This window comes from Fusarium musae, chromosome 5, assembly GCF_019915245.1.
Source record: "Fusarium musae strain F31 chromosome 5, whole genome shotgun sequence".
NCBI classification, from domain to species: Eukaryota; Fungi; Ascomycota; class Sordariomycetes; order Hypocreales; family Nectriaceae; genus Fusarium; species Fusarium musae.
The window spans coordinates 274629-297752 of NC_058391.1; the positions used below are offsets into that span (position 1 = coordinate 274629).

At 47.5% G+C, this 23124-nt stretch overlaps 9 protein-coding genes across 9 annotated transcripts; 6 read left to right on the top strand and 3 right to left on the bottom strand.

Annotated features, from left to right (window-relative positions):
* Positions 1-461: 461 nt before the first annotated feature.
* Positions 462-1124, top strand: J7337_006439 (uncharacterized protein; the record flags this gene model as incomplete). The annotated part of the gene is made up of 1 exon (XM_044824102.1): positions 462-1124. The coding sequence occupies one exon, from the start codon at positions 462-464 to the stop codon at positions 1122-1124; it is 663 nt and encodes a 220-aa protein (XP_044679759.1).
* Positions 1125-1558: 434 nt separating this feature from the next.
* On the top strand, positions 1559-3807 carry J7337_006440 (uncharacterized protein; the record flags this gene model as incomplete). The annotated part of the gene is made up of 3 exons (XM_044824103.1): positions 1559-3385; positions 3436-3714; positions 3802-3807. The coding sequence occupies 3 exons, from the start codon at positions 1559-1561 to the stop codon at positions 3805-3807; spliced, it is 2112 nt and encodes a 703-aa protein (XP_044679760.1).
* Positions 3808-3983: 176 nt separating this feature from the next.
* On the bottom strand, positions 3984-5270 carry J7337_006441 (uncharacterized protein; the record flags this gene model as incomplete). Its single annotated transcript, XM_044824104.1, has 5 exons — positions 3984-4375; positions 4424-4488; positions 4538-4655; positions 4701-5067; positions 5115-5270. The coding sequence occupies 5 exons, from the start codon at positions 5268-5270 to the stop codon at positions 3984-3986; spliced, it is 1098 nt and encodes a 365-aa protein (XP_044679761.1).
* A 1963-nt stretch (positions 5271-7233) lies between these two features.
* On the top strand, positions 7234-8576 carry J7337_006442 (uncharacterized protein; the record flags this gene model as incomplete). The annotated part of the gene is made up of 4 exons (XM_044824105.1): positions 7234-7543; positions 7591-7720; positions 7769-8211; positions 8263-8576. The coding sequence occupies 4 exons, from the start codon at positions 7234-7236 to the stop codon at positions 8574-8576; spliced, it is 1197 nt and encodes a 398-aa protein (XP_044679762.1).
* Positions 8577-8878: 302 nt separating this feature from the next.
* On the bottom strand, positions 8879-9661 carry J7337_006443 (uncharacterized protein; the record flags this gene model as incomplete). Its single annotated transcript, XM_044824106.1, has 1 exon — positions 8879-9661. The coding sequence occupies one exon, from the start codon at positions 9659-9661 to the stop codon at positions 8879-8881; it is 783 nt and encodes a 260-aa protein (XP_044679763.1).
* Positions 9662-12346: 2685 nt separating this feature from the next.
* J7337_006444 (uncharacterized protein) lies at positions 12347-14215 on the top strand (the record flags this gene model as incomplete). Its single annotated transcript, XM_044824107.1, has 4 exons — positions 12347-12708; positions 12759-12875; positions 12923-13532; positions 13580-14215. 4 exons carry the CDS (start codon positions 12347-12349, stop codon positions 14213-14215), a joined length of 1725 nt encoding a protein of 574 aa, XP_044679764.1.
* Positions 14216-15444: 1229 nt separating this feature from the next.
* On the top strand, positions 15445-16509 carry J7337_006445 (uncharacterized protein; the record flags this gene model as incomplete). Its single annotated transcript, XM_044824108.1, has 2 exons — positions 15445-16123; positions 16280-16509. 2 exons carry the CDS (start codon positions 15445-15447, stop codon positions 16507-16509), a joined length of 909 nt encoding a protein of 302 aa, XP_044679765.1.
* A 428-nt stretch (positions 16510-16937) lies between these two features.
* Positions 16938-19393, top strand: J7337_006446 (uncharacterized protein; the record flags this gene model as incomplete). The annotated part of the gene is made up of 2 exons (XM_044824109.1): positions 16938-18803; positions 18869-19393. The coding sequence occupies 2 exons, from the start codon at positions 16938-16940 to the stop codon at positions 19391-19393; spliced, it is 2391 nt and encodes a 796-aa protein (XP_044679766.1).
* A 1548-nt stretch (positions 19394-20941) lies between these two features.
* J7337_006447 (uncharacterized protein) lies at positions 20942-21993 on the bottom strand (the record flags this gene model as incomplete). Its single annotated transcript, XM_044824110.1, has 3 exons — positions 20942-20986; positions 21042-21138; positions 21185-21993. The coding sequence occupies 3 exons, from the start codon at positions 21991-21993 to the stop codon at positions 20942-20944; spliced, it is 951 nt and encodes a 316-aa protein (XP_044679767.1).
* Positions 21994-23124: the final 1131 nt, after the last annotated feature.

Sequence of the window (23124 nt, forward strand, 5' to 3'; positions counted from 1 at the left end):
TATCAATTGACGCGTGCGTGTCTCGTTATCTCCCATTCTTCGGAACCAGATAGCCCGGAACTAGAGCATTCCGAGTGTCACCTTCACAAATGCTTCTCCATGACTCGACTGCTTGTTGATCACTGTTGTTATTAGTTTCACTTTTGTTCGTTCCGGTCGGAATCTTTGAGGTGTTAGTCAATGCTGTATCGTTGCAGAAAAACCACGTAATACTTTGTTGACTTGTTTGTGGCTTGTATCAGATATCAGATTATCGCTATCTGCGTTTTCGTTTGCACTCAGTTGTTGCAAGGTCATTCATCATGATCTCTTCACCGGACTGTCAAACCAAACCCTCAATTCTCAAAAACATACAACTTGGAAAGTTTCTTTCGCATCTACTCCGGACCATTGAGTCGCGAGAAAGTCGAGATGCCGTCCTCTTATTTGCTGGCGAAGCTGTGCGTCTCGTCACTTTCATCATGGACCTGTTAGCATCATACCTCCAAAGGCTTCAAGGCAAGAGACTCAATGGCCTCTCCAAGTCATTCTTCAAGATATCCCACCTCAACTCAATGGCTACGTCAACGACACGAGCCGCAAACTGTTCAAGAGCACTGTGCGCGATGCTTGATGAATGGCAGATCATGAATCGCCTCTTTGGCGTCTTGGACATGTGGAAGGCAGCCCGAGATCTCACCAAACGCATCTCCGCCGAACGATCCGCAGGAAAACCAGTAAACAAGTTGGACATAGGAATCCAAGCTTCGCAGATCCTCTGCCTCAGCTCTTTCCACGTCTCCGAAGCAATTGGCTTCTTATCCTCCAAAAGAATTCTCAAACGCTCAGCCCAATCAGAAGAGAACCTGACATTCCTCGCAATTCGCTCCTGGGCGGCGTTTACAATGATTGAGATTGGTCGGTTATCACTGGAGTGGATGAATACCATGCAGGATAAAGAGAAATTGGCTACAAAGACATGGAAGGCAAAATGGAAGAGCGATATGCTTCAGAATTTGGCTTGGGCTAGTGTCGCTTCTCACTGGAGTCTGAGAGACGGTTTGATACCCGAGGCTTTTGTTTCGCCGCTGGCGGTGTTTGCGACGTGGAGTTTGGTCAAGGATGCTTGGAAGAATGCAGCTTGATCTTCGTTGTACATCATTGGGGTGGCATAGATGCATTTGAGACCTGTGACTGTGAGCATATATCATTACATAGGAATGAGTACGGTACTGAGATGGCAGCATAATACAAGCGAAGCATGACTGCGAACTACCGAATGAAGCACCACGAGCTCTATATCCGTATTTCCTATTGTAACCGAAAACTTGATCCTGCTGCTGAAAACATTCTGGTCGGAAATATTGCGAAAGTTCCGATGACTTTATGGTGCCTGTGATTGGCTTGCACATCTTGAATGGCAAATCGTCGAAAGTTCGGTTGTCGGAAAACGATTCCGCGCCGGATACTCGGGCCACGAGAAACTTCGCGATGACTTCAAAATGGTATAATATTCTTTCAAGAGTTCTGAATAGTTGCATATCATCATCAATTATCGCAATCTACTGTATTCGACACAATGGCTGACATCGACATCATGACCAACGAGTCCATTCTGGACGAAGCTCTTCTTACAACAGAATCTCCCCTCATCGACTCAACAGACCTCATAGTTCTTCTTTCTCTACTCCTCGGAGCAATCGCCTATCTCTCGAACGGTAAACTACGAAACATCTTCTTCCCCAAACCAATCACATCAGAAGAAGCAATAGCCTCAAAAGAAGACAGTCTTCGAAGCATCTCTCACATCTGCAACACCACCGGCAAAAACTGCATCATCTTCTACGGCTCTCAAACCGGCACCGCAGAGAACTACGCGCAGAAACTAGCGAGAGAAGCTAGTTCTCGCTATGGTCTCGATCCCATGGTCGCTGATCTTGAGGAGTACGACTACAATGACCTGTCTGAACTGTCAGAGCAGGTTGTTCTGATGTTTGTGCTTGCTACGTATGGGGAGGGTGAGCCTACAGATAACGCCCAGGACTTTTATACCTACATCACTGGCGGTGAAGGTGGGGAACAGCCGGACGTTGATCTTCAGAACGTCAAGTATGTTGCCTTCGGTCTTGGGAATAGCACGTATGAGCATTACAACGCTATGGTGAGACGTGTTTCGAAAGCGTTGGATGGACTAGGTGCGAAGAATCTTGCTGGTGTCGGGGAGGCCGATGATGCAGCTGGGACTACTGAAGAAGACTTTCTGGCTTGGAAGCAGGATATGTGGCCGAAGCTTGTTCAAGAGTTTGGTCTTCAGGAGAGAGATGTTGCGTACGAGTCGACATTTGGTGTTCTGGAGAGAGATGATCTGGATGCTAGCTCACCTGGTGTTTTCCTTGGTGAAGCAAATGCGGATCATCTTGATGCCAGCTCAGCAAACCGTCAGTTCAGCAACACGAATCCCTACATCGCCAGCATCATCGAGTCTCGCGAGGTGTTCACTTCCAAGGATAGGAATTGTATCCACCTGGAGATCGATCTCGGTGACTCAAGTCTATCCTATGAGACGGGTGATCACGTCGCCATCTGGCCTACCAACTCCGAAGAACAAGTCACCCAACTTCTCAGCATTCTTGGGTTGAGTGAGAAGAAGGATACGGTTATTTCTATCGTTAGTCGGGAGGCGACAGCAAAGTCCCCCGTTCCTACACCGACGACATATGCTACTGCGCTGCGATATTACCTTGAGATCGCTGGACCTGTGTCTCGAGAGTTCATCAACGTCATTGCCGCGTTTGCACCTACCGACTCTGCAAAGACGGAAGCGACCAAGCTTGGTGGTGACAAGATGTACTTTAACGAAAAGATCAGCCAGAAATGTCTTTCACTTGCTCAAGCTTTGAATATGCTCAGCGGGGGTCAAACGTGGACTAAGCTGCCCTTCTCAGCTATCATCGAAGGGCTCAGCAAGCTCCAACCCCGATACTACTCCATCTCCTCATCGTCCCTCGTCCAGCCCTTCAAAGTTTCCATCACCGCCGCTATTGAATCAGCCGAGATTCAAGGCCGACCTGATGTCTTCAAGGGCGTTGCTACAAACTACCTTCTCTCTCTCAAACAGGCCCAGAATCAAGAGTCTCAATCACAAGAGTATCGACTAAATGGTCCACGGGAGAAGTACGTTGGCTTCAAAGCACCCATTCATCTTCGCAAATCCAACTTCAAACTCCCCAAGGATTCATCTCGACCTGTCATCATGATCGGTCCAGGAACTGGTGTTGCTCCATTCAGAGGTTTCGTGCAGGAGCGAGCTGCTTTGAAGAAGCAGGGTAAGAATGTTGGAAAGACTTTGTTGTTTTATGGATGTAGACGACGCGGTGAAGATTACCTCTACGAGTCAGAGTGGCGGGTAAGTCAAACGTCTTTTGAGGTCCAGCCGCCCTTATTAACTTATACCAGGAACATAAAAACACCCTCGGTGAAAACTTCGATATCCAGGTTGCATTCTCCAGAGAAACGAAGCAAAAGGTTTACGTGCAGCACCTCCTCAAAACTCACGCCAAAGAGGTGATGAACATGATTGATGACGGAGCGATTGTCTACGTTTGCGGCGATGCAAAGCATATGGCTAGGGATGTGAACTCGACACTCATCTCAATCTGGGCCGAGCAGCGTAATATCTCCGTTGAGAGCGCAACAGAGAAGGTGAAGGGTCTAAGGGATACTGCGCGATATCAGGTAAGCATTTCATATCCAGAGTTGACACCGTTACTAACATGTCGAAGGAGGATATCTGGTAGATACGACGTATGACAACATTTATAGACATAATGCGAGGGATAAAAAGTTCTTAGCTTGATATTATACTTCACTACCATACCAATTACTTCTGTATCGATTATATGATCCTGATTTGTACGTAGTAGTATTCATCAGTGGATCTATTTCATCCGTTGACTGGAACATGCTTCCTGAATCGCGACTCCTTGGACATCTCCCAGAGGTTCTTATTTCCACTCCCTAGCCCTGTCTCTAGCATCCTGTTTTCCATAGCTTATCGACACTTCATCCGTCCTTCTAATCCCACTGATATCATTCTGAGTCTTTGTATCGCGAAGTATACTTTCATCGCTGGCATTTGCATTATACGCAATGACTGTTCTGTTTGATGGTCCGCTACCTCCAATTGTTTCGGTACCAGGCACTGAGCCGTTGCCGTATTTCCGACCGCTGTGATTGCCGTACATGGGGAGCTTGTAGGAACTCGCGGCGCCGGAGCTGTCGCCTTGGCTGCCGTATCTGAAGCGTACGTAGAGAGGGCGGAGGACGGGGATGGAAGAGCACATTATTGTTACGGTACTTTCCGTCGCGGACCAGATGAGCATGTCGACTGTGTCGTCTGTAGAGATTAGAAGATTAATCACTGGTGGGGGATGAAGGAACTTACAGATGTATTCACTGGCGTTCAGTCCATTGAGAGCGACTGTACGAACAATACCGCAGATACCGGCACTATATCGTCAGTCAGGATGGTTCCACATCGTTGAGAATGATGACCTACAAAATACCAAGACTTAGGCCGCACGCGACAGTGATCTTCTCTTTGCGCTTCATGTTAAGCTCCCAGATGACAAACCACGGAAGAATCGCGAAGCAAAAGTCCGCAACGACGAACCAAGCTAAACACATTAGCACCCTCCAAGTATCATACAACAGCAACTTACATCCCACGGTCAAGCCAACTTTGGAAAAGTCAATCCAGCACGTCCCCGGCACCCGTCGATCCCAAGTCCTCTGGACAGGATCACACTGCACAACGACAACGATACTAGAAAACAGAGTGATAAACACCGTTCCCGCCAGAAACGCCCATATAAACGCTTTCTGGAATTTGTTCCGTACGATACGTAGAAGAAAAATGCCAACGGCGCACTTTCCAAGACCGATTACCATTAGCCCGGCTACTTGGCTGTATATCTCCAGCTCGACGGCTCGGAAGTATGCATCGGGGTTGCCAATGTCTGCGAATTTGCGCCCGAGACCGTATTTAGTACCGGCTGTTACGAAGGCGGAGTAGATGATCTGGAAGACCTGTAGATTGTGAGCATGAGGTAATGGAGAGGGAGTGAAGGGCGTACCAGTGCGATGATGACGAGATAATCATCTGCGCCTACAGAGTGTAGAATCTGAGATCTCGTGTATAGCCTCAATCCAACGAAAATTGCAAAGATGACGACTTGAACCCATAGTATTACATTGAGCATCGGCCCCAGGCCTCCATAGTAACTCGTCATGATTGAAGCTATCAGAACTGCCAAGCGAGCTTTCTTCGAAAAGAGGACAAATGATACAAACTGGATGAATTTGTGTTCTCTGCTGGCCCTCAAGCCCTTATCAGCTCCGCGAGACTCGCCATTTCCCCTGACGACAGGTTTCTAACAGTCGAGTCCCCAGGAAAAAGAAAAGAACGAAGGATCATTCCCTAGCGCGTTTCAATGCATTGTTGAGGAGAATTCCTAACTATACCTTGTTTTGACGAGATCTACGCAAAAAAACCCTTGTTGGCGACATGGTGTGTCTGGCACGCGAGAGATAAACTTCGGAGATGGGCCAATAATAAGTGGTTGTATAATGGCAGAGATGTGTGGGTTACATCCTGGAGATGAAGCAAACATGCGTGACTGTTGGTTGATGCGGGCTTGTTGTCTCTTTTCTCGTGAGATATCATATATGACAGACTCCAAGTTGGGCTGTCGGCCTTGCCGTGAGAATCTGTATCCCCGCTGAACCCGAATACTTTGAGTTCCCGTACTCCGTAGGAACCTGTGTTGTCGCATGAAATGTACGAGTCTTGCGCCAGTTCTGCTACCAACTAATTCTCTTCAGTTGCCGCCACCCATAGGATTTGGAGAGATAATGAACCATCTCCACTCCCTCATCAAACGGCTCTCTTTGCTTTTTCACCACCGACCGGGTATAATATTCCTCCACATCCATGATTCGCCCCATTTTAACCAGCTGCATATGATATCTAACAGTGACAATCGTACAAACCCCGCTAGCAGAAGCGAAACCGTTAAAGTAACATCGGCCATTCATGTCTAGGAATAAAACAGACTCGTAGCTCCAAGCCTTGATAAACGGCTCCGATGCAAGGTCTCAATTAAAGAATAATTCGGCTAGCACGGTTTCTTTCGAGTAGTAGCAGAATTCAGACGAGGCTCCGACAGACCCACTATAAAACGATGGATATGAGGATCGCGGCTTAACGTTGCATTTATGAACCGCGTCATTTCGTCGGGCCGTTACGGGTCAACCGCCGTTAGATCAGTGGTTTTAATGCATCAGACAACGGCTTCTGTGTGCCGGTTACGCGAGTATATTTCAGGCAACCTGATCTTGCATACCCTTTGCCTTGGATCTCACCCACGATTCCGGGCTATCTACATTGCCGCTGCGACTCTATGCTGGAACAGTTAGAGTGGTATCGTGAGCCTCAAGGATCCTGGTGGGGCCACGGAGGGTAACGTGAAGAATTACCCGACGTATCCCGCGTTCCCCATGGGATTCGCATCCTAGCATGAGCTAGCTAAGCGGCCCTGTTGCATAGAGAGCTAGAGAGCCAACGAAGGATGGTGCCACAACCCGTTCGCCACCATTTGATATGTCATTTTGAGAAGCAGTTCATCCTGATATTTGTTCGGTGGTAGTGCGGATATTGCTGGTGCCTGAGATTAGCCATCTTGGTGATATACAGCATATCAGACAGACAATGGTACGAGACCATGGAGCATGATACAATCACGATGCTGAGAATTGATACTGGACTTCTCTCAGACCAATTTATAGCCATTGACCGAAGGATCAGTTTCATCGAAACTTTCCTTTTCCCTTCAGGGCGGAGGGGTACCCCTTTAATACTGATCAGACCAAGATAACACGTGCCCGTAACAGCTTTGCTATTTGTGAATACTGCAAGGTAACTTATCGCAAAGCCAGTATTGGACTAATCCACACGACGAGATAGCGCCCAAAGGGACACCCATCCACACCAACTTCTCATCCCAGCTAGCCCAGCAAGGGGCAGCAGGGTTCTCCCACATCAACTGAATCACTAGTCTAAGTGCAGGCATCCCATTGTGAATCATGAACTTATTTATACAAGGGAGCTATCTCTTTTTCTATCACAATCCCCATTAACCTTTCTTTTTCGACTCCACCCAAACATACTCACAATCTGATACCTAACTTCTCACAATGGGCTCAGTTGGTCCTTCAACAAACGACATCATCGCCACCCTCGATGCAGTAAACCCTAGTCAATTCGGTGGCGATGAAGTCGAACGTCTCCGTGTCCGCGCTGCCGCACGTCGTCTACTAGCAAGAGTCGAAACACCATATGAGCGAGCATGGGGTTTCTGCTTCGAACATCCTGCTGTTTTTGCGGCGCTGCAAACTGCAATTAATCTCGGAATCTGGAAGGCTTGGACCAAAGAGGGTGGAGGGAAAAAGACGATCGATGAGTTGGTCAAGTTGACTGGGAGGGATGTTGAGCCAAACTTGTTAAGTGAGTTGTCATATCCCTGTTATGTTAGTCGAAGCTTACGAGTGTAGGACGTCTGTTCCGTCTTCTAGCTGCGTTTTATGTGGTTGAGGAGACAGACGTGGATACCTTCAAGCCCACGCCGTTCTCATACGCCATTGGTGATGAAAGTACCAAGGTCCGAGCGTCTCTCGAAGCAGCGTAGGTCTCCCAGCCACAAAACCAAACACGTCAACTAACGGAATCTAGGACTTATCAGTACATCTCAGCGGGCCAGAATCTCCCCAAATACCTCGCCAAGATAGATTACAAAGTCCCCACGGCAGCAGAAGACAATAACTACGCAGGTAGCGATCCCGATGGTCTCAACTTCTTTGGGCGTCTTCAGAAGAGTCCAGAGTACTATGAGGCTTTTACAGGACACATGGAGGCCTGGACATCTTGGAAGACACCTTGGACTAAGATTTATGATACTAGCGGGCTGATTGAAGGTGCTGATCTTGGCAAACCGCTAGTTGTGGATGTTGGGGGTAATACTGGTATCGATATCTCGCATGTTCTCAAGGCAAGACCGGATTTGCCAAAGGGGGCGTTAGTGTTGCAGGATCTACCGGAGATTATTGAGCGGGCGGATGTTGACGAGAAGATCACGGCTATGGTGCATGATTTCTTCAAGCCTCAGCCTGTGAAGGGTAAGTCTTCCCATCCTAATTAATCGAAGTTCAGGTACTAACGAATGCTAGGAGCCCGAGCATACTTTATGCACGCTGTTCTTCACGACTGGCCAGACGCCCAAGCAACTCAACTTCTACAGAACACCAAAGATGCTATGACGAAGGGTTACTCCAAGCTATTCGTCTATGATATTGTGTTGCCGCCAACTGGAGCTAGTATTAGTCAGACTACAATGGACGTGCAGATGATGTCTCTTCTTTCCGCGTCTGAGAGAACTAAGAGTCAGTGGGAGGAGTTGCTGACGGGAGCCGGATTCAAGATTGTCAAGTTTTGGCCTGATCCTCAGCAGTATGAGATGCTGATCGAGGCAGATATTGCATAAGTTCAGGATAGTGGCATACCTACGCAAGACGGCACGCAATAGCAATATAGAGGGATCAGACGTCTGTTAGTTTGAGCACTCACATAAGCAATCTATGCACTAACTTGACGTAGTCGTGAGAGGCAACGAGACCATAGTCTAGCACAGGAGGAAAAGTTCATCGAGTCTCTTGATAACTTTAGCCCTCACATGCAGTTGTTCTAAGACATCAGTGACCGCGAACGTGGAGCTATCAGCTAAGCCCCACTTTGATACAGCAGATTGACGCCCTTGCTACGAGTCATAGATTGGTAAGGGCAAGTCTACTCCTCCCCATCAGATAGCGCAATGATACTAAACTCAGAACTCCCCTGCCCTGCCTTGATGAATCGCCGCACACCAATATCCAAGACCTTGCTACTCAGCATATCCTCCCCCTCACTCACGGGCCCGTAGCACATCATCCCACCAAAGCTTCCATCCAGCCCCCAGAGATTCCCATCCGTCCCCTTCACAAAAGCCATGAAATGATACCCTATGGGATCCTGGGCATCAGGCGCTGCAGTATCACCTCTAGCTGCCGCCTTGCTGTGAGCATCTTCTATAACGACTGAGTTATACAGCAGGTCCGCGTGCTGAGTGGGCAGGGGCAGCTTGAGAGCTTCATCGAGGAGTCCTGCTAGTGGCGACGACGGTACGAGGCGCTCGCGTAATGAGCCGTTGAGAAGGGCGTGGACGAGTGCTACCATGCCACAGGCGTTTCCGATTGTCTGGGGGAACCAAAGGACCGGCTGGTCCGTCGGGTAGAGGTCATCGAAGCCTTCCATAGAGTAGGTTTTCCGGTTAGGAGGCGCTGGCGTTCTCTTGCCAGCGGCGACGTCTTCGGCCTCAACGGCGTGGTACGCGTTAGAAGGCGTGATGAAGATGAGAGCGTGTGCTGGGCGCGGCACCATGGCCAGGAGCTCTGGTTCGTCGAGGGAGTAGACATCATGGAAGGCCAGCTTAGGATCCATGCCTAAGTCGTGGGCTAGGTTGGTGAAGACCTGAGGGTTGTTCTCAAGCGGGACAAAGAACTTTCTGCCCTCGGCGCTGTGATAGACTGCCATTGTGACTCTGGTGCTGCTAACAGGAGAGTAATAGGTTGAGGATGGGGAGTCAGGCTTCTTAAGAACAGATGACCCAAAATGAGTACTTATGCCTGAGATTGTGTCTTTTGCTGGATACCTTAAAGTGAGGGGTGCATGGTGTTTTGAATATGAGAGTTGGAGAAGGCAGGCAACAAGAGCTGACGCCAAGCGCATAGGGCGCGATAGAGTTATGCTTACCAATTTTCTGATTGGCTGAGTATCATCGACATGTTTGCAACCTCCATGTTTATTCCACAATTTGACATCATGATGTACTCTGAGAAGCGTTATCATTCGTCAATCGAATGCTGTATGTTGTGAGGTCGATTTGTTATTTGCATTTGAGTTGTGGGACTGGGAACTTATTCTCATAACATTGAACCTCGCCAATTAGGAGCATGTAAGAATAAGAGCAACGGGATGGCTACAACTATGGGATAACTGCCGCGTACAAGGTTAAGCCTTAGGCTGCGAATATAGGTAATGAATGAAAACACGAAATGTTCTTTTTTCGTATAAGCTTTCACAATGCCTAATAAATCTTGCTGCAAGTCTGCATTACACTAAATGTGCTCAGAGTAGCTCACTAAGGTTGCAAGTACTGCCAGTTTACATTCTGCTACTCTTCATATTCCAAAATGTATACAAGGCTCAAGATGCAAATTATATAACTGGCTCGCTGTTTTGGCAGGATACTTGTCGTCTATAGCTATGCTTAGTATATATGAACCCATAGACCCTGTATGCCTGATAGTGCTTGATCTCTTGAGTGCTCTGTAGCAATAAGTCAGTCAGGCCATAATCTTGCTAATTTTTATACATCTTTGAGTTTTAATAAGTAAAGTGTTTTAATATAGTCGACTGTTCTCTTTACTATCTGGGCCTATATTTTAGACTATTACTGCATTTAAAGTTGCGAAGATAAATAAAATAATAAACCTGACCTTGTTATTAGAAGGCGAAGACTTTGGAACTTCATGTTCTAATGCGAGTTGATATCATTTCTATTTCAGACCCTTTATTACTTCTACAATGTTTCTTCTTAATAAGTGACATTACATTTAAAACAAATATTATAAAATACTATAATATCAATTCCCACATTGCCCATTTATGATAAGTTAACTCTAAAATTTATACCTATTCTCTATAGCTGCCGACTCGGGTTGGTAAATAAATCTACAGGGTATGTCCGATCTTGAAGTGCTCCATGTCAAGAAATACTCCGAAAGGCAGAATCACTTAAATTGATTGAGGATCATTTCTTAAAGTTTAATTGAAGTTCTCCAAAGTCAAACACTTTATTCAACTCAGTCTCAACCATTGTGGATAAAACTTTGTTTTGCCGTCCCATTTAATAGAGTAATGGCATGGTATCATGCGTTTTTTTGCGACGGGCGCTAAAAAAGCTTCTCAGAAGATCATCCGTCAATCGTGATTGTTGAGGCAAAAAAAAACCTTGAATACGAACAGCCACGACGTACCCTAAAAGTCAATACCGAATGCTCAATTGACTTTTGGCAACTGACAATTCTTGACTAACAAAGAGTCAAAAAGTGATGCTATTGCGAAAGCAGTAATTAAGCGGTCAGCACGTGGCGCGATCAGCAAAACTCACTGAAGCCATTTAAAGCGGTCGCCTAAGAAAAATAAAAAAGAGGGAGGCTGAGCCCTTGAAACCGGTCTCACTAACCTTATTGTTATCGTTGAAGGGAGTATCACGTCGCACCGGAACGGCTCATCACATCCGATCGTGCCACCAAAGAATACGTGGAAGCCGAGGCGTCCGAGGCAGCGCTAGAAACAAGCGGTATTGGTTCGAGAAGTTCTGTCAAGATCTCTCAGCCACCTTGGGAAGGTTATCTCCAAGTGTCGTCTGACTGCCTAAACGCGTGGCGGGGCTTACTTACCTACTGCGTACAGTAGTTAGTTAGTGCTTGTCAGACTCGCTTGTGGCTTGCATGCGGAGGAATGTAAATGGCTTGCTTATCAACGATATCAATTGCGTAGTTTGTACTTGTTTATGCAGATCGGATACGTCTCGTGTCTAACCGAGACAAAGATCCCCTCCCATTGCGGAACCAATGGTTTCAATTATAGATAAAGGTCTCCACGTAAGATTGCAAGGATATTTTGCAACCCCAAGGCCCGCCGCGTCCGTCCTTTTGTAGCGTCCGATGACGATTAGAAGAGCTGCTAGCACACTATTCTCCATCCGTAGTAAACAAGTGACAAGCTGCAGTGGATGAGAAAAATGAGGGGTAGAACTGCCGTTAAGCCTGAACGAAATCAAGATCGGCGCCCCCAAAATATCCCTCCACTTTTGGAGAACAGCTCACCAGGATAGGAAGGTCTGTGAGGCGGAACTTTTGCTCTCCACACTTGTACCGAGTGAGGCAGTTCCCGATCCTACATGGATGCATGTGCTGCCTGTCTGTACGATGCCGTTCTTACCGGTCAATCTGTACATACAATTTGGGCTATGCAACGATAATCCTTGACGTGGTGCAAGTGCCGTGTTTCCGTGCTGTGACATCAGAACGCATATTCAATTTGGTGATCAATGCCATGTCTGTGCAATACACGATGCAGCTATAAGAACCTCCCCCGCCATGACCAATTGATGCGTCTCTGCACGACCAAACCTGTCTCTGTCTTTGCAAAATGCGGTTCAGTCTGATCAGTCTTCTGGCCTTTGGGACACTGTCCCAGGCCGCCTTCAATCAAGGTGCCATCCGCGCCTTTGATCGCGTGCATCCTCGCCGATACGATCAGAAGCGCGCTGCTGCGCCGGTCGTCCCGGAGCAGCCTGCCTTTGAGAAGCGATCCAAGAGCAAGTTCCTGAACAAGCACTCTGAAAAGTTTGTTGTCAATGGCTCTGCTATTCCTGAGGTTGATTTCGATGTTGGAGAGTCTTATGCTGGACTGCTCCCGATTTCCCAGGATCCTGATGAGGAGCGCAAGTTGTACTTTTGGTTCTTCCCTAGCACCAATCCCAAGGCTAAGAGAGATGAGGTTGTCATTTGGTAGGTTTTGGTCTAATCGAGATTGGAGAGCAATGCTGACTATTTTAAAGGTTGAACGGTGGTCCTGGCTGCAGTTCGCTTAGTGGTCTCCTCACCGAGAACGGTCCCTTCCTCTGGCAAGAGGGAACCCTGGCTCCCGTGCCCAACAGCTACAGCTGGACCAACCTGTAGGTTACACAACTAGCTTTAACCGTGGCTTGACTAACAGCACTAGCACAAACGTTATCTGGATCGAACAGCCCGTCGGTGTAGGCTACAGCCAAGGCAAGCCCAACATCACCAACGAAGTAGAGCTCGGCAAGCAATTCATCGGTTTCTGGAAGAATTTCATCGAGACCTTTGAGCTCAAGGGTGCCACCACTTACATCACCGGTGAATCCTACGCAGGCTACTACGTGCCCTACATCGCCGATGCCTTCATCACAGCCAACGATGACGATTACTACAAGCTCGGCGGCGTGGCCATCAATGATCCTATCATCGGTGACGGCACTCTTCAGCAGCAGGCTGTCATTTACCCGTATATCGAGTCCTGGTCGAACTTGTTCTATCTTAACCAGTCGTACATGAATGCTCTGCGATGGACGCATCAGCACTGTGGTTATGAGAAGTATCTCAAGAAGTATGCGACTTTCCCTCCTCCTAAGGAAAGCTTCCCTGTTCTGCCTGATCCGTACGCCGATACGAATCCCAATAGCAACTACACTTGTGATATCTTCGATTGGGCTTACTCTGCTGCTCTGGACTCAAACCCTTGCTTCAACATCTATCACATCACTGATACCTGCCCCCATGTGTACAGCCAGCTCGGCATTGTCAACCAGGTAAGATCATCTCTACCATTTCTGAGAACTAGTGCTAACAATTCCAGGGCGACTATTCCCCTCCCGGTGCCAAGGTCTACTTCAACCGCACAGATGTCAAGAAGGCCCTCAACGCTCCCACCGATGTGACTTGGTATCAATGCACTCCCAACAACGTCTTTGGCTTCGGCGACCCCAAATCCAACCGCAGCGACACCTCCCTCGCGCCCGCTCAGACCGACGTTCTCAAGCGCGTCATCGAGCACACCAATAACACCATCATCGGAGTCGGTCGTCTCGACTTCCTTCTCCCCCCCAACGGAACCCTCTTTGCCCTCCAGAACGCCACCTGGAACGGCAAGAAGGGTTTCCAGAAGTATCCCCAGGACAAGAACTTCTGGGTGCCCTTCCACATTGACTGGAACGGTGGAAGATTGAGTGAGGAGGGTGTTGTTGGACAGTGGGGTGAGGAGCGTGGTCTGACGTGGTATGAGGTCCAGCTTGCGGGCCACGAACTTCCCGGATATGCTGCTGGTTCGGGTTACCGCGTTCTTGAGAAGCTGTTGGGAAGGATTAAGAATCTGGGAGTGATTGAGAACTTTACTACGCAGAAGGGCGATTTCCAGGGACACCCTCATGAGCGGGACTACAGCGTCGTGAACCCTCTGGGTCTTCCCTGGAGTCATGGTTTCACCCACGCTTAGGTGTATGTAGGCGGATAATTCTTAACTTAGTAGTAAAGAACGAAACAATTTATTGAGCAAAGTATTGAATCACGCGAGTGAACTTTAGTCTACTATAGGAAAACTCAGACTTTAAGTGTTTCGTGCGGTGAAATTTGAGCGCCAGTTTCCAAAACAAGGTCATTCGCATCTCATGTGACAAACCCAAACTCATGCAACCATTGTCTTCGTGCCACTTGACACCTCGACTTGATATATCCCCTCCAACACTCTGCAGAATACTCGACTAAGCTACCACCATGCAGTACAAGGGTCAAACTAACCACCAAAATGCCGCTGCCGTCCCAGGGGTACAAAGCAGATACCGACTCCGTCGAAAGCTTGGAGCATGGTTTGCTTTCATTAGAGGTTTTATATTTAAAACCTTTATATTCTTTTAAAGTCAGTGACTGAGAAACACTCAATGAGGCTCCCGATGTAGGCACCCCTGTATACTGAAATAGCATAGTCGCCAGAAGGGTTGCAAAATCAATAAAAAACGCGAACAACATGGGAATCGGACATGCATAGCCAAGCACGTATTAGGATTACATTTGTCAGGTGCTGGTTGAGCAAAGAAGTCCAACCTTACAGCAGAGGCTGCAAATCAGCCCCCACGACATCATGTCAACGTGGACCAATTAACGTTAAATTGGAGGCCAACCACCCGAGAAATGCGCGCATGTGCTTATGAATGGCGGGGGAGAGAATAACAGTCAAAAGCTCATGACTGCCTGCGAATAATAGGGCAGCCCATCTCAGTGGCATAGGTTTGCATCCGCAATGTAAACAGACTTGCAAGGCTTGTTACAATGAATACCAAAGGTGAACTAATCCATGTTAGAGGGAACACCCTCGATCGCTTTGTACTACACTCTACATTGCTACGTCTGATCGACCCTGTTCGAGGCAAACCGACCCGAAGTACACTCGATGAGAACCCAGACGGCAGCTTTCTGGGTTCATGGCAGCTCCAGCAAAAGTTTCTGGACTCATTTGCTCTCATTTGCTCAACGTCTAGCTCAGGAGCAGAAACAGCTACGGCTGTTTGTCTGGAAATACATGACCAAATTGGAAATATCCTCCGTTTGGCGCGCAACCGTGGCTTGACATCTGAGGATCTAGAGGGACTGAAAAGAGTCTTGCAAGTCCTGCAAGAGGTCTCTAGAAGGAGTATGCAATCTTTGGAAAATTGAATGGCCGTGGCTAATATGGCGAGCGATACAGAAAAGCCATCATCACAAGCCGAGAACGAGGTTCTACAGCTGGTTGCTGAGCTTGACAAAGGCCGAATCTTGCCAATTGCAGAGAGGATCGAGAAGCGAGGCGTTCGCCAGTTCCTACGAAAAACACAATCTGGAGTGCAATACAGGCAACTACAGCCAGAAAAGTTCAAAACCTGGCTCGAGAGCTGCCCTTTCATAGCCTCTACCACCCGTATCCAGGATTGGACTTGTGCGACCACTGTCAAGCTCATCCATTGGGCTTCGGAAGCTCGATGGCAGTACGCTGAGCAATTACGAACTTTACTAAAACTTGATGAATCACAAGGTCAGGCCTGGTTGGATAATCTACACAAAGTCGCTCGCTATCATTCTGCAATCAAATCCATGGTCAAGTTTGCCGTGAAGGAGCCCGGCATCTTCGTCAATATCGGCATCCGACCGATCAATGCTCCTAATCCACGTCGGTTCAAACTCCCAAATGACGAAGCTCCACTGCTTGCAATCGTTGGAAGGCTTTTGGGAAAAGATGCAAATTCAACAATGGAGAAGCTTGAAAAGCATTTGGGCACCCAGCATGTTGAAACGAGGCTGCGTAGAGCCTGTCCCCCAAACCTGACGCTTCATGCGGAGATGCAAATGGTTGTTTTTTACGAAGGCAACCCTGGTTTAGCCCCTCACCTGAGGCTCATTGGGACGAGTAAAAAAGCTTGCTTTCTTTGCAACAAATATCTGCGTTACCATCCACTCCGGCTTCAAGCTTCCGCTTGCCACCAAAAGATTTATCCGTCGTGGATGCCACCACCATACTACAACGTCCCAGGAAATTCAGCGCAACGCCCCTACATGAACCTAAGTCGCGATATCGAGAACTTGACGAGGCAGGACCTAAAGGTAGCATTAACTGCTCCCACCCGGCCACCAAACTATGATTCTACTGCTGGGCCTTCTCTGACCTTGACAGCAACTGTACCTACGGGACCGAGGTCCCTGCAAAATACTCAAGCGAGATCTACGGTTCAAGATGAAAGTTCCTCAGAGGGTTCTGATTGAAAAACGGTGGCGTGGTCGGGGCGCGGGATGTCCAATAAGATGCATCGTCAACGATCCAAAACTGTCTACATGCATTTATGGTGCATTATCTCGCACCACCGATATGGACTGGGCCGCTATTGCGGGCGGACACTGGCGAGTTAGATAGTCTAAACCATCTTGACGAGCCAACAGTTCGGTTTATTCAAGACCAATTATTTCGCGGGACACGTAATCAGTGTACATAATGAAGCAGGGAGATGACAATATCTTGATGCCTGATTCTGCAGGAGGCCTACCAGCATCTCATCATCGCGTTGTATACCGGATTGGGTATTGGGCACCAGAGCTCGGCGATTTGTTGATTTAAAGATATAAAGCTGCCATTCCTGCCATGGATACGGATCTGAACCAAAACATATCACCTTAATTTATTATCTACAAAGACCATGGAGACAGCTGAAATGAATACGAACATTGCCGTAGGAGATCACCGAGATCTTCTGGATATCATCGACAAGCTCCGTTTACAGGGAGTCAGTCATTATATTGACCTTCCCGAAATTATTGTCTGTGGAGATCAGTCTGCGGGGAAGAGCTCTGTCCTCGAGGCCGTCTCAGGTAGGAAATTCCCAATCAAGGACGGCCTTTGTACGCGTTTCGCTACGGAGTTGATCCTTCGTCGGGGCCCCAAGAAGATTATTGACGTATCCATCACTCCTGGTGGAAGCCGGTTTGGTGAAGACAAAGAACGCCTTGAGAATTGGAAACCAACAGCCAGCATCAACGAAAACGAAGAGGGCCTAGGCGCCGTGACGAAGGAGGCAGAGGCTATGATGGCCATCCAAAGCGGCACAGCTGTATTCTACGAAGATACACTCCGTGTCGAGCTCACCGGACCAGAGCAGCCACACCTAACAATGGTGGACCTTCCTGGACTCTTCAGAGGTGGGAACAAGAATCAATCTGACGCCGATATCAACATTGTCCACGATATGGTGGAGAGGTATATGGCGCGAGAGCGGAGTATCATACTCACTGTTGTGTCAGCCAAGTACGAGTATGTTCTGCAAGAAGTCACTCGGATGGCCCAGAAAGCCGACCCAGAAGGCTTGAGGACCATGGGCATCATCACAAAGCCTGACACGTTGGATGTTGGATCTGAGTCTGAAGGCTACTTTGTACGCCTCGCCCAAAATATTGAAGAAAAGCTCGAACTTGGATGGCATGTTTTGAGAAACCGCAGTTACGACGAGCGTGACTTCACATTGGAACAGAGGAACAAAAAAGAGAAAGAGTTTTTTTCGCAAGGAGTATGGAGTTCCATTGAGTCTTCACAATGCGGAGCAGAGCCCTTGATGGTCAGATTGAGTAACGTCTTGAGAAACCAAATTCTTGTCGAGCTTCCGAGTCTTGGAGAGGATGTTGAACATGGTATCCTCGACTGCGTTGAGAGACTCGAACGTCTGGGTCCGGTAAGAGGTACTTCACAGCAGCAACGAAGCTACCTTTTGCGTGTGAGTGAAAATTACACACTTTTGATGCGACAGGCAGTGGATGGCACTTACACTGATCGCTTCTTCGGCGACCGGAACGAACGCGCTAGTTTTTCCAAAAGGTTGAGAGCTGTGGTACGGTTGAGACTTGATGAATTTGCAGAGGAAATGCGAGTAGACGGTCAGAGTCAACACATTGATGATTCAGCGAGTGAAAGTAGGGATGAAGACTCTGATAACTCGCGAGTCAGAGCGTCAAGCATCTCTCGGTCTGAATTTATCAACGATGTTGCTCGCCGTCTCAAATACTACCGAGGGCGCGAGCTTCCAGGCCTCTTCAACCCTCTGATCGTCACTGACCTTTTCGTCGAGCAATGCGCGCCATGGAGGAGGATTGTCAAGAGACTTGCTGATGACATGCTCGATATAGCGCACTTTACGACTGAACAGGTAGTCGAGCAAAGTGCCGCAAGAGAAGTCTCTGAAAGGATCTTGAGACTCATTCGTAAAGAAGTAGAGGGTCTTAGAGTCAAAATGAGCATCGAGATTGACGCGCTGCTTGAATCAGCTACGCAGCATCCTATTACCAACAACCCCCAGCTTGTCCAGCACGTCCAGCAGACCCAGGAAGATCGACACAAACGCACGGTTAAGTCACTGATTACCAAGATGTTTGGAACGAACCGTTTTGACGGCTCTGACAAGAAGATCAGTATAAATCCGCTTGAACTCTTAACACTGGCTGGACGGGGATTCGAGTCAAACATGGAGCGATTCGGAAGCGCATTGGCAGTAGATTATATGAAAGCATTTTACAAGGTAAGACTTAAACCAGAACTAGGATTACTGATTCAATCGCGCTGACAGGTTTAATTTACTCGCAGGTTGCAGTCAACAGGTTCATCGATGATGTGAGCGTCCTAGCGATAGAAGACTGCCTCATCAGCAAGCTTCCCTCACTATTCACAGCAAGCAGTGTCGCTGAGATGAGTGATGAAACCTTACACCTCCTTGCGGGTGAAAATGATGAATCAGCCAACGAGAGAAAACGCCTAGAGCAAAAACAGGGGATTCTGGAGAAAGGATTACAGGACCTCAAGAGCCTCTACAAACACAGCACGGTCGCCGGTAGCAGAAGATACCAAGTGCTGTTGTCCGAAGATCCTGAGAAGGTGTCAGCCATAACAAAGAGCAAATCTGAGAAAGGATCATCTACTACCGATAGGGGCAGGGCAGCATCTGAAGTCTTTGTTGAGGAAGTCCCTATCAGTCCCGAGCAGCGCCCTGAACTTCAAGCAGATCATATTAAGTGGCCAGATGAAAATGGTGTGAAGGACTACTGGCCACCTCCTGCAATGAGGAATTACGTGAAGAATACCTTGGGTGAAGACCATCGATGGAGCAACTGAACTCTGTCTGACATAGACCAGGAGCTCCATTTAGCGATCTAAGTAATCCTGTCAATATACATAGAATAGCCACTCTCAACTGCCAGACTTCGTGATGACATCTGGACCAAAAAGGTTATTTATTATTTACCTATACTGTAGTTAATCTGATATGTATTAAGTCATATTATTTAAAGGTAAGATAATAATAATACATTAATCTTTAAGGTAGTTATCTAGTTATAATTATATTTTATAAGATAGTACTATTATTAAGATACTCCTTTTAATTCCTATATAGACTTATATATCTATTATATACTTTTATAAGTAAATTAGCCTTATATAGTATAAGAAATAAATAAGAGATAGATAATAATAGTAATATATTTCTTAATAATAAAAAGCTTTAAGATACTAATAGATAATATATAGCTAATAATACTAAATAGAACTTTAATAAAAAGGATATTATAAATAAATATAAAAAATAAAAGCCTCTGCTATAAGCTAGTAGTTATTACATATAAGGGTTGTTAGCAATTACGATATACCTTGGTGGAAATACTATGAAGTCAGTGTGTCATCAAAGGCTTCTAAACTTATTTGGCCTTATTTACTGAATATCTAGGTCGGGGCTGGAAACAGTTACAGCTGTGTGCCTACAAACGCATAATCAAGTTGGATGATATCATCTATTTGGCAAACAATCATGCCTTGATACTGTAGGTTCCAGTTGATGCGTCTCCCACAATCCAGATAACAGTGGATTCAATTCTGTGACAGATAAAAGCATCGCTATGAATTTTCAGTCAATCTCAACTTGAGGAAGCTATCTGCCAGATGCCGGGACCTATTTCAACAGTCTTCCTACATACACTTGAATGCAATCAGCGATGTCTGGATCGCCGCTGCGCATCATTTTACACGTATCCTCACCTATTCATACCATCGCGGCAAAGACCTTATTAGACGCTGCGCCAGCGTCCTTCAGCTCTTCATGAATCTGGAGAGTTTGTAGAAGGTGGCTCAAACCAGAACCTTGGCGTTTATATAAAGCTACCCTCACCTCAATAGGCCCGGAGCCTCATCTTAATTACTAAGGTTATACAGTGCCAAAGATTTTGCCGTTTCATCATCAGGGCCGGTCTCATTGATGCAGGCGTCCTCTTCTGCGATTAGAAACTTAACTGCTGTGATATTGCACGTTAGGACTCCAATATGGAGTGATATGCAACCTTTATGGTTTATAGTCTTGACCTGAAGGTTCAAATGCTCAAGTTTGTTATAGAATTCGAGCAGCTCCTGGAAGACAGAGCCTGCCATTTGCGATCCCTCCACGAATTCCACGTAGAGTGTAGCTAAGTGTCATTGCTGCACCAAATTGGCTTGATCATGGTGTTCAGCTTGCGTGTGCATTTCTAATTAAAGCCCGTTATCCCTTGTTCCGGCTGGTACCTAGTGGGATAATTCAAAGCTCAAATAGTAGTGATACTAGTAGGGTTCTAAGTGCAGTTTGAGAGTTTATAGCTATTATAATTAAATTAATTCCCGCTAGCTGGATTAGTCCTAAGCACCACGCCTAACATTGTCTGTGAAATCCCCCCAGAAAGCCTGTCTATTATGAGATTGAGTTAATCTAGGATGCAAGGAGGTGTGTAACACGTACCCAATCGATCGAGTTCAGATCAAGCCAATCGGTCCTAGGATCCCACTCCCGAGGCGAAACATAGTCTTCGCCACTACTGAGTGTAGATATTTGTGTCCTGTAGATGTGAGTTTAGACCCTTTTTCATATAGATATGGCCTTACTGTATTGCTTTGATTGTAGGGTAAGCTCTATCACAAACAGGGCTCGTTCCCTGCAGTGACTCGATGCGCAGTACAGTAGCATCAAAGACTGCTTTGTGAGAAGCTGTGGTACCGCCTTGTCCATGTTTATCAACCAGACAAGCCGCCAAAGCAACCACACCTTGGAGTGCATTGAAGCTTGTCATGCCGTTCACTAGCCATCGGTATGGCCGAAGAGTAGGAAGCTCACATAGTTTCTCAAACGTTTCCAACAAGGCTACACTCGATTCGGCATATCTTTTCCTGCTAGAAGGGAGAAACTTGGGAGATTGGGAATGATAGAAAGGCCGGTGAATCAGGAGATAGAGCTGATAAGCGTACGTCTCGAGTATGCACCAGTACGCAAAGCCCGCCGTGTCAAAGAAGCTGGGACATCCAGAAGGGAGAAATGCGGAAGCCCACTGCTGTTGCTCGGCTGCAATCAAAGCATCAAAGTGGTTCGCGGCAGCTTCGTCAAATGTAGAACTGTTGGAAAGACAGGAGCATATTTGGGTCGATAGCTCAAATAGACGAAGTTTAAACTTCATAAGCGACATGCTGTTCGGATATGTCACTGACTTGTGGAGCGCATCTACATGTATGTCGGAATCGTCAACTTCTGCGGGCACGGGAGAAGGAAATGCAAGGAGAAACGAAAGGTCGACGTCACGGAAAAGAATGCCTTGGTAAGTATAGAGCATCCGAATCCCGGCCCAGCATCGCCAACGCCTCTGCTGTTGGATAAAGTTTTGGTTCAAACAGTCGGCATTGCATCGCAGCACAATACCCATGTTGAGGGCCACACCGAGAAAGACCCAGGCACGGTCAACTCCTTCGCTATGGCATATTCCGTAGGTCATGATTAACACGGCCTCCAGCGTATTGAGGTCATATCGCACCATAAAACGGGCTTCTGAAAGGCAAGCAAGGGCGGCGCCACGGAGGTGACGAGATAAAGAGCGTGGATCGCAAGGGTCATCTTCGGACCACGATGGCTGACATTCTCTTAGCACTGGATCCCCAGCCTCCAATGTTTGGGAAGCCAATGAGCAGAGGGTGAAGAGCAGCGCCAACCAAGACAGTGACGCTTGCGCTGGATCCCGGGCGAAGTCTGCATATTGTTGCTGAAAAGTAGGTCCGTGAAGGATATGAAACAGTGGAGCTTGATACGTAAAATATCTTGAGATAAGGAACTCGCGAGTGGTCTTGGATGGGAGGAGGTCTAATAGCTCGCTCTTGGGTCTTTTCGGCCCAAAGGCGAAAGAGGCAAAAGGGTCAATTTCTCGTCCAGGACTATCATCACGGCCGGAAGTGGGCCGCTCAAGGACCGCGTCCCAAGACGCGATAGAAGACAGAGGCTCGGCTCGAGGTGAGTGTATTGGACGGGCGTTACCTGGAGACTGTCGAAAAGTCGACGTTTTATTATGATGGCCCTTATCTACCGTATTCGTTGCTGTAACAACTTCCAAGGATGGTGGCGGAAGAGCAGAAGAGTCACAGACGGGAGATGGAGATTCTTCCGTAAGGGTGTTGTTGGTGACTGTGTCGCGACTTGGCCCGAAGGTGCATGCAGATTCGCATTCTCGACGTCTGCAAGCGGAACAGGGTTGCAGTCGATCGCACCGGAGTTTGCTGACTCTACAGGGTTCGCAGCTTAGTCGTTTTCGTGGTCGTTTGTGAGGCACGCCTTTGCGCGCCGAAGATGGATTTGTCGTACGATTTCGGGGTTCACTGGGCATGGTGAGTGTCGGATGTTGGATGTGGTCGGAGAAGTAACGGGGAAATCAGCTCTGGCGGGGCGTGTTGGTTTATGAAAAGACTATCGATCGGACATATCGGAATGGAGTTTCTGGGCGGTGAGGAGCGGCTGAAAGCATTCGGCCGATCACAAGTATCCCGCTTTTATGCACCAACGATGCCAA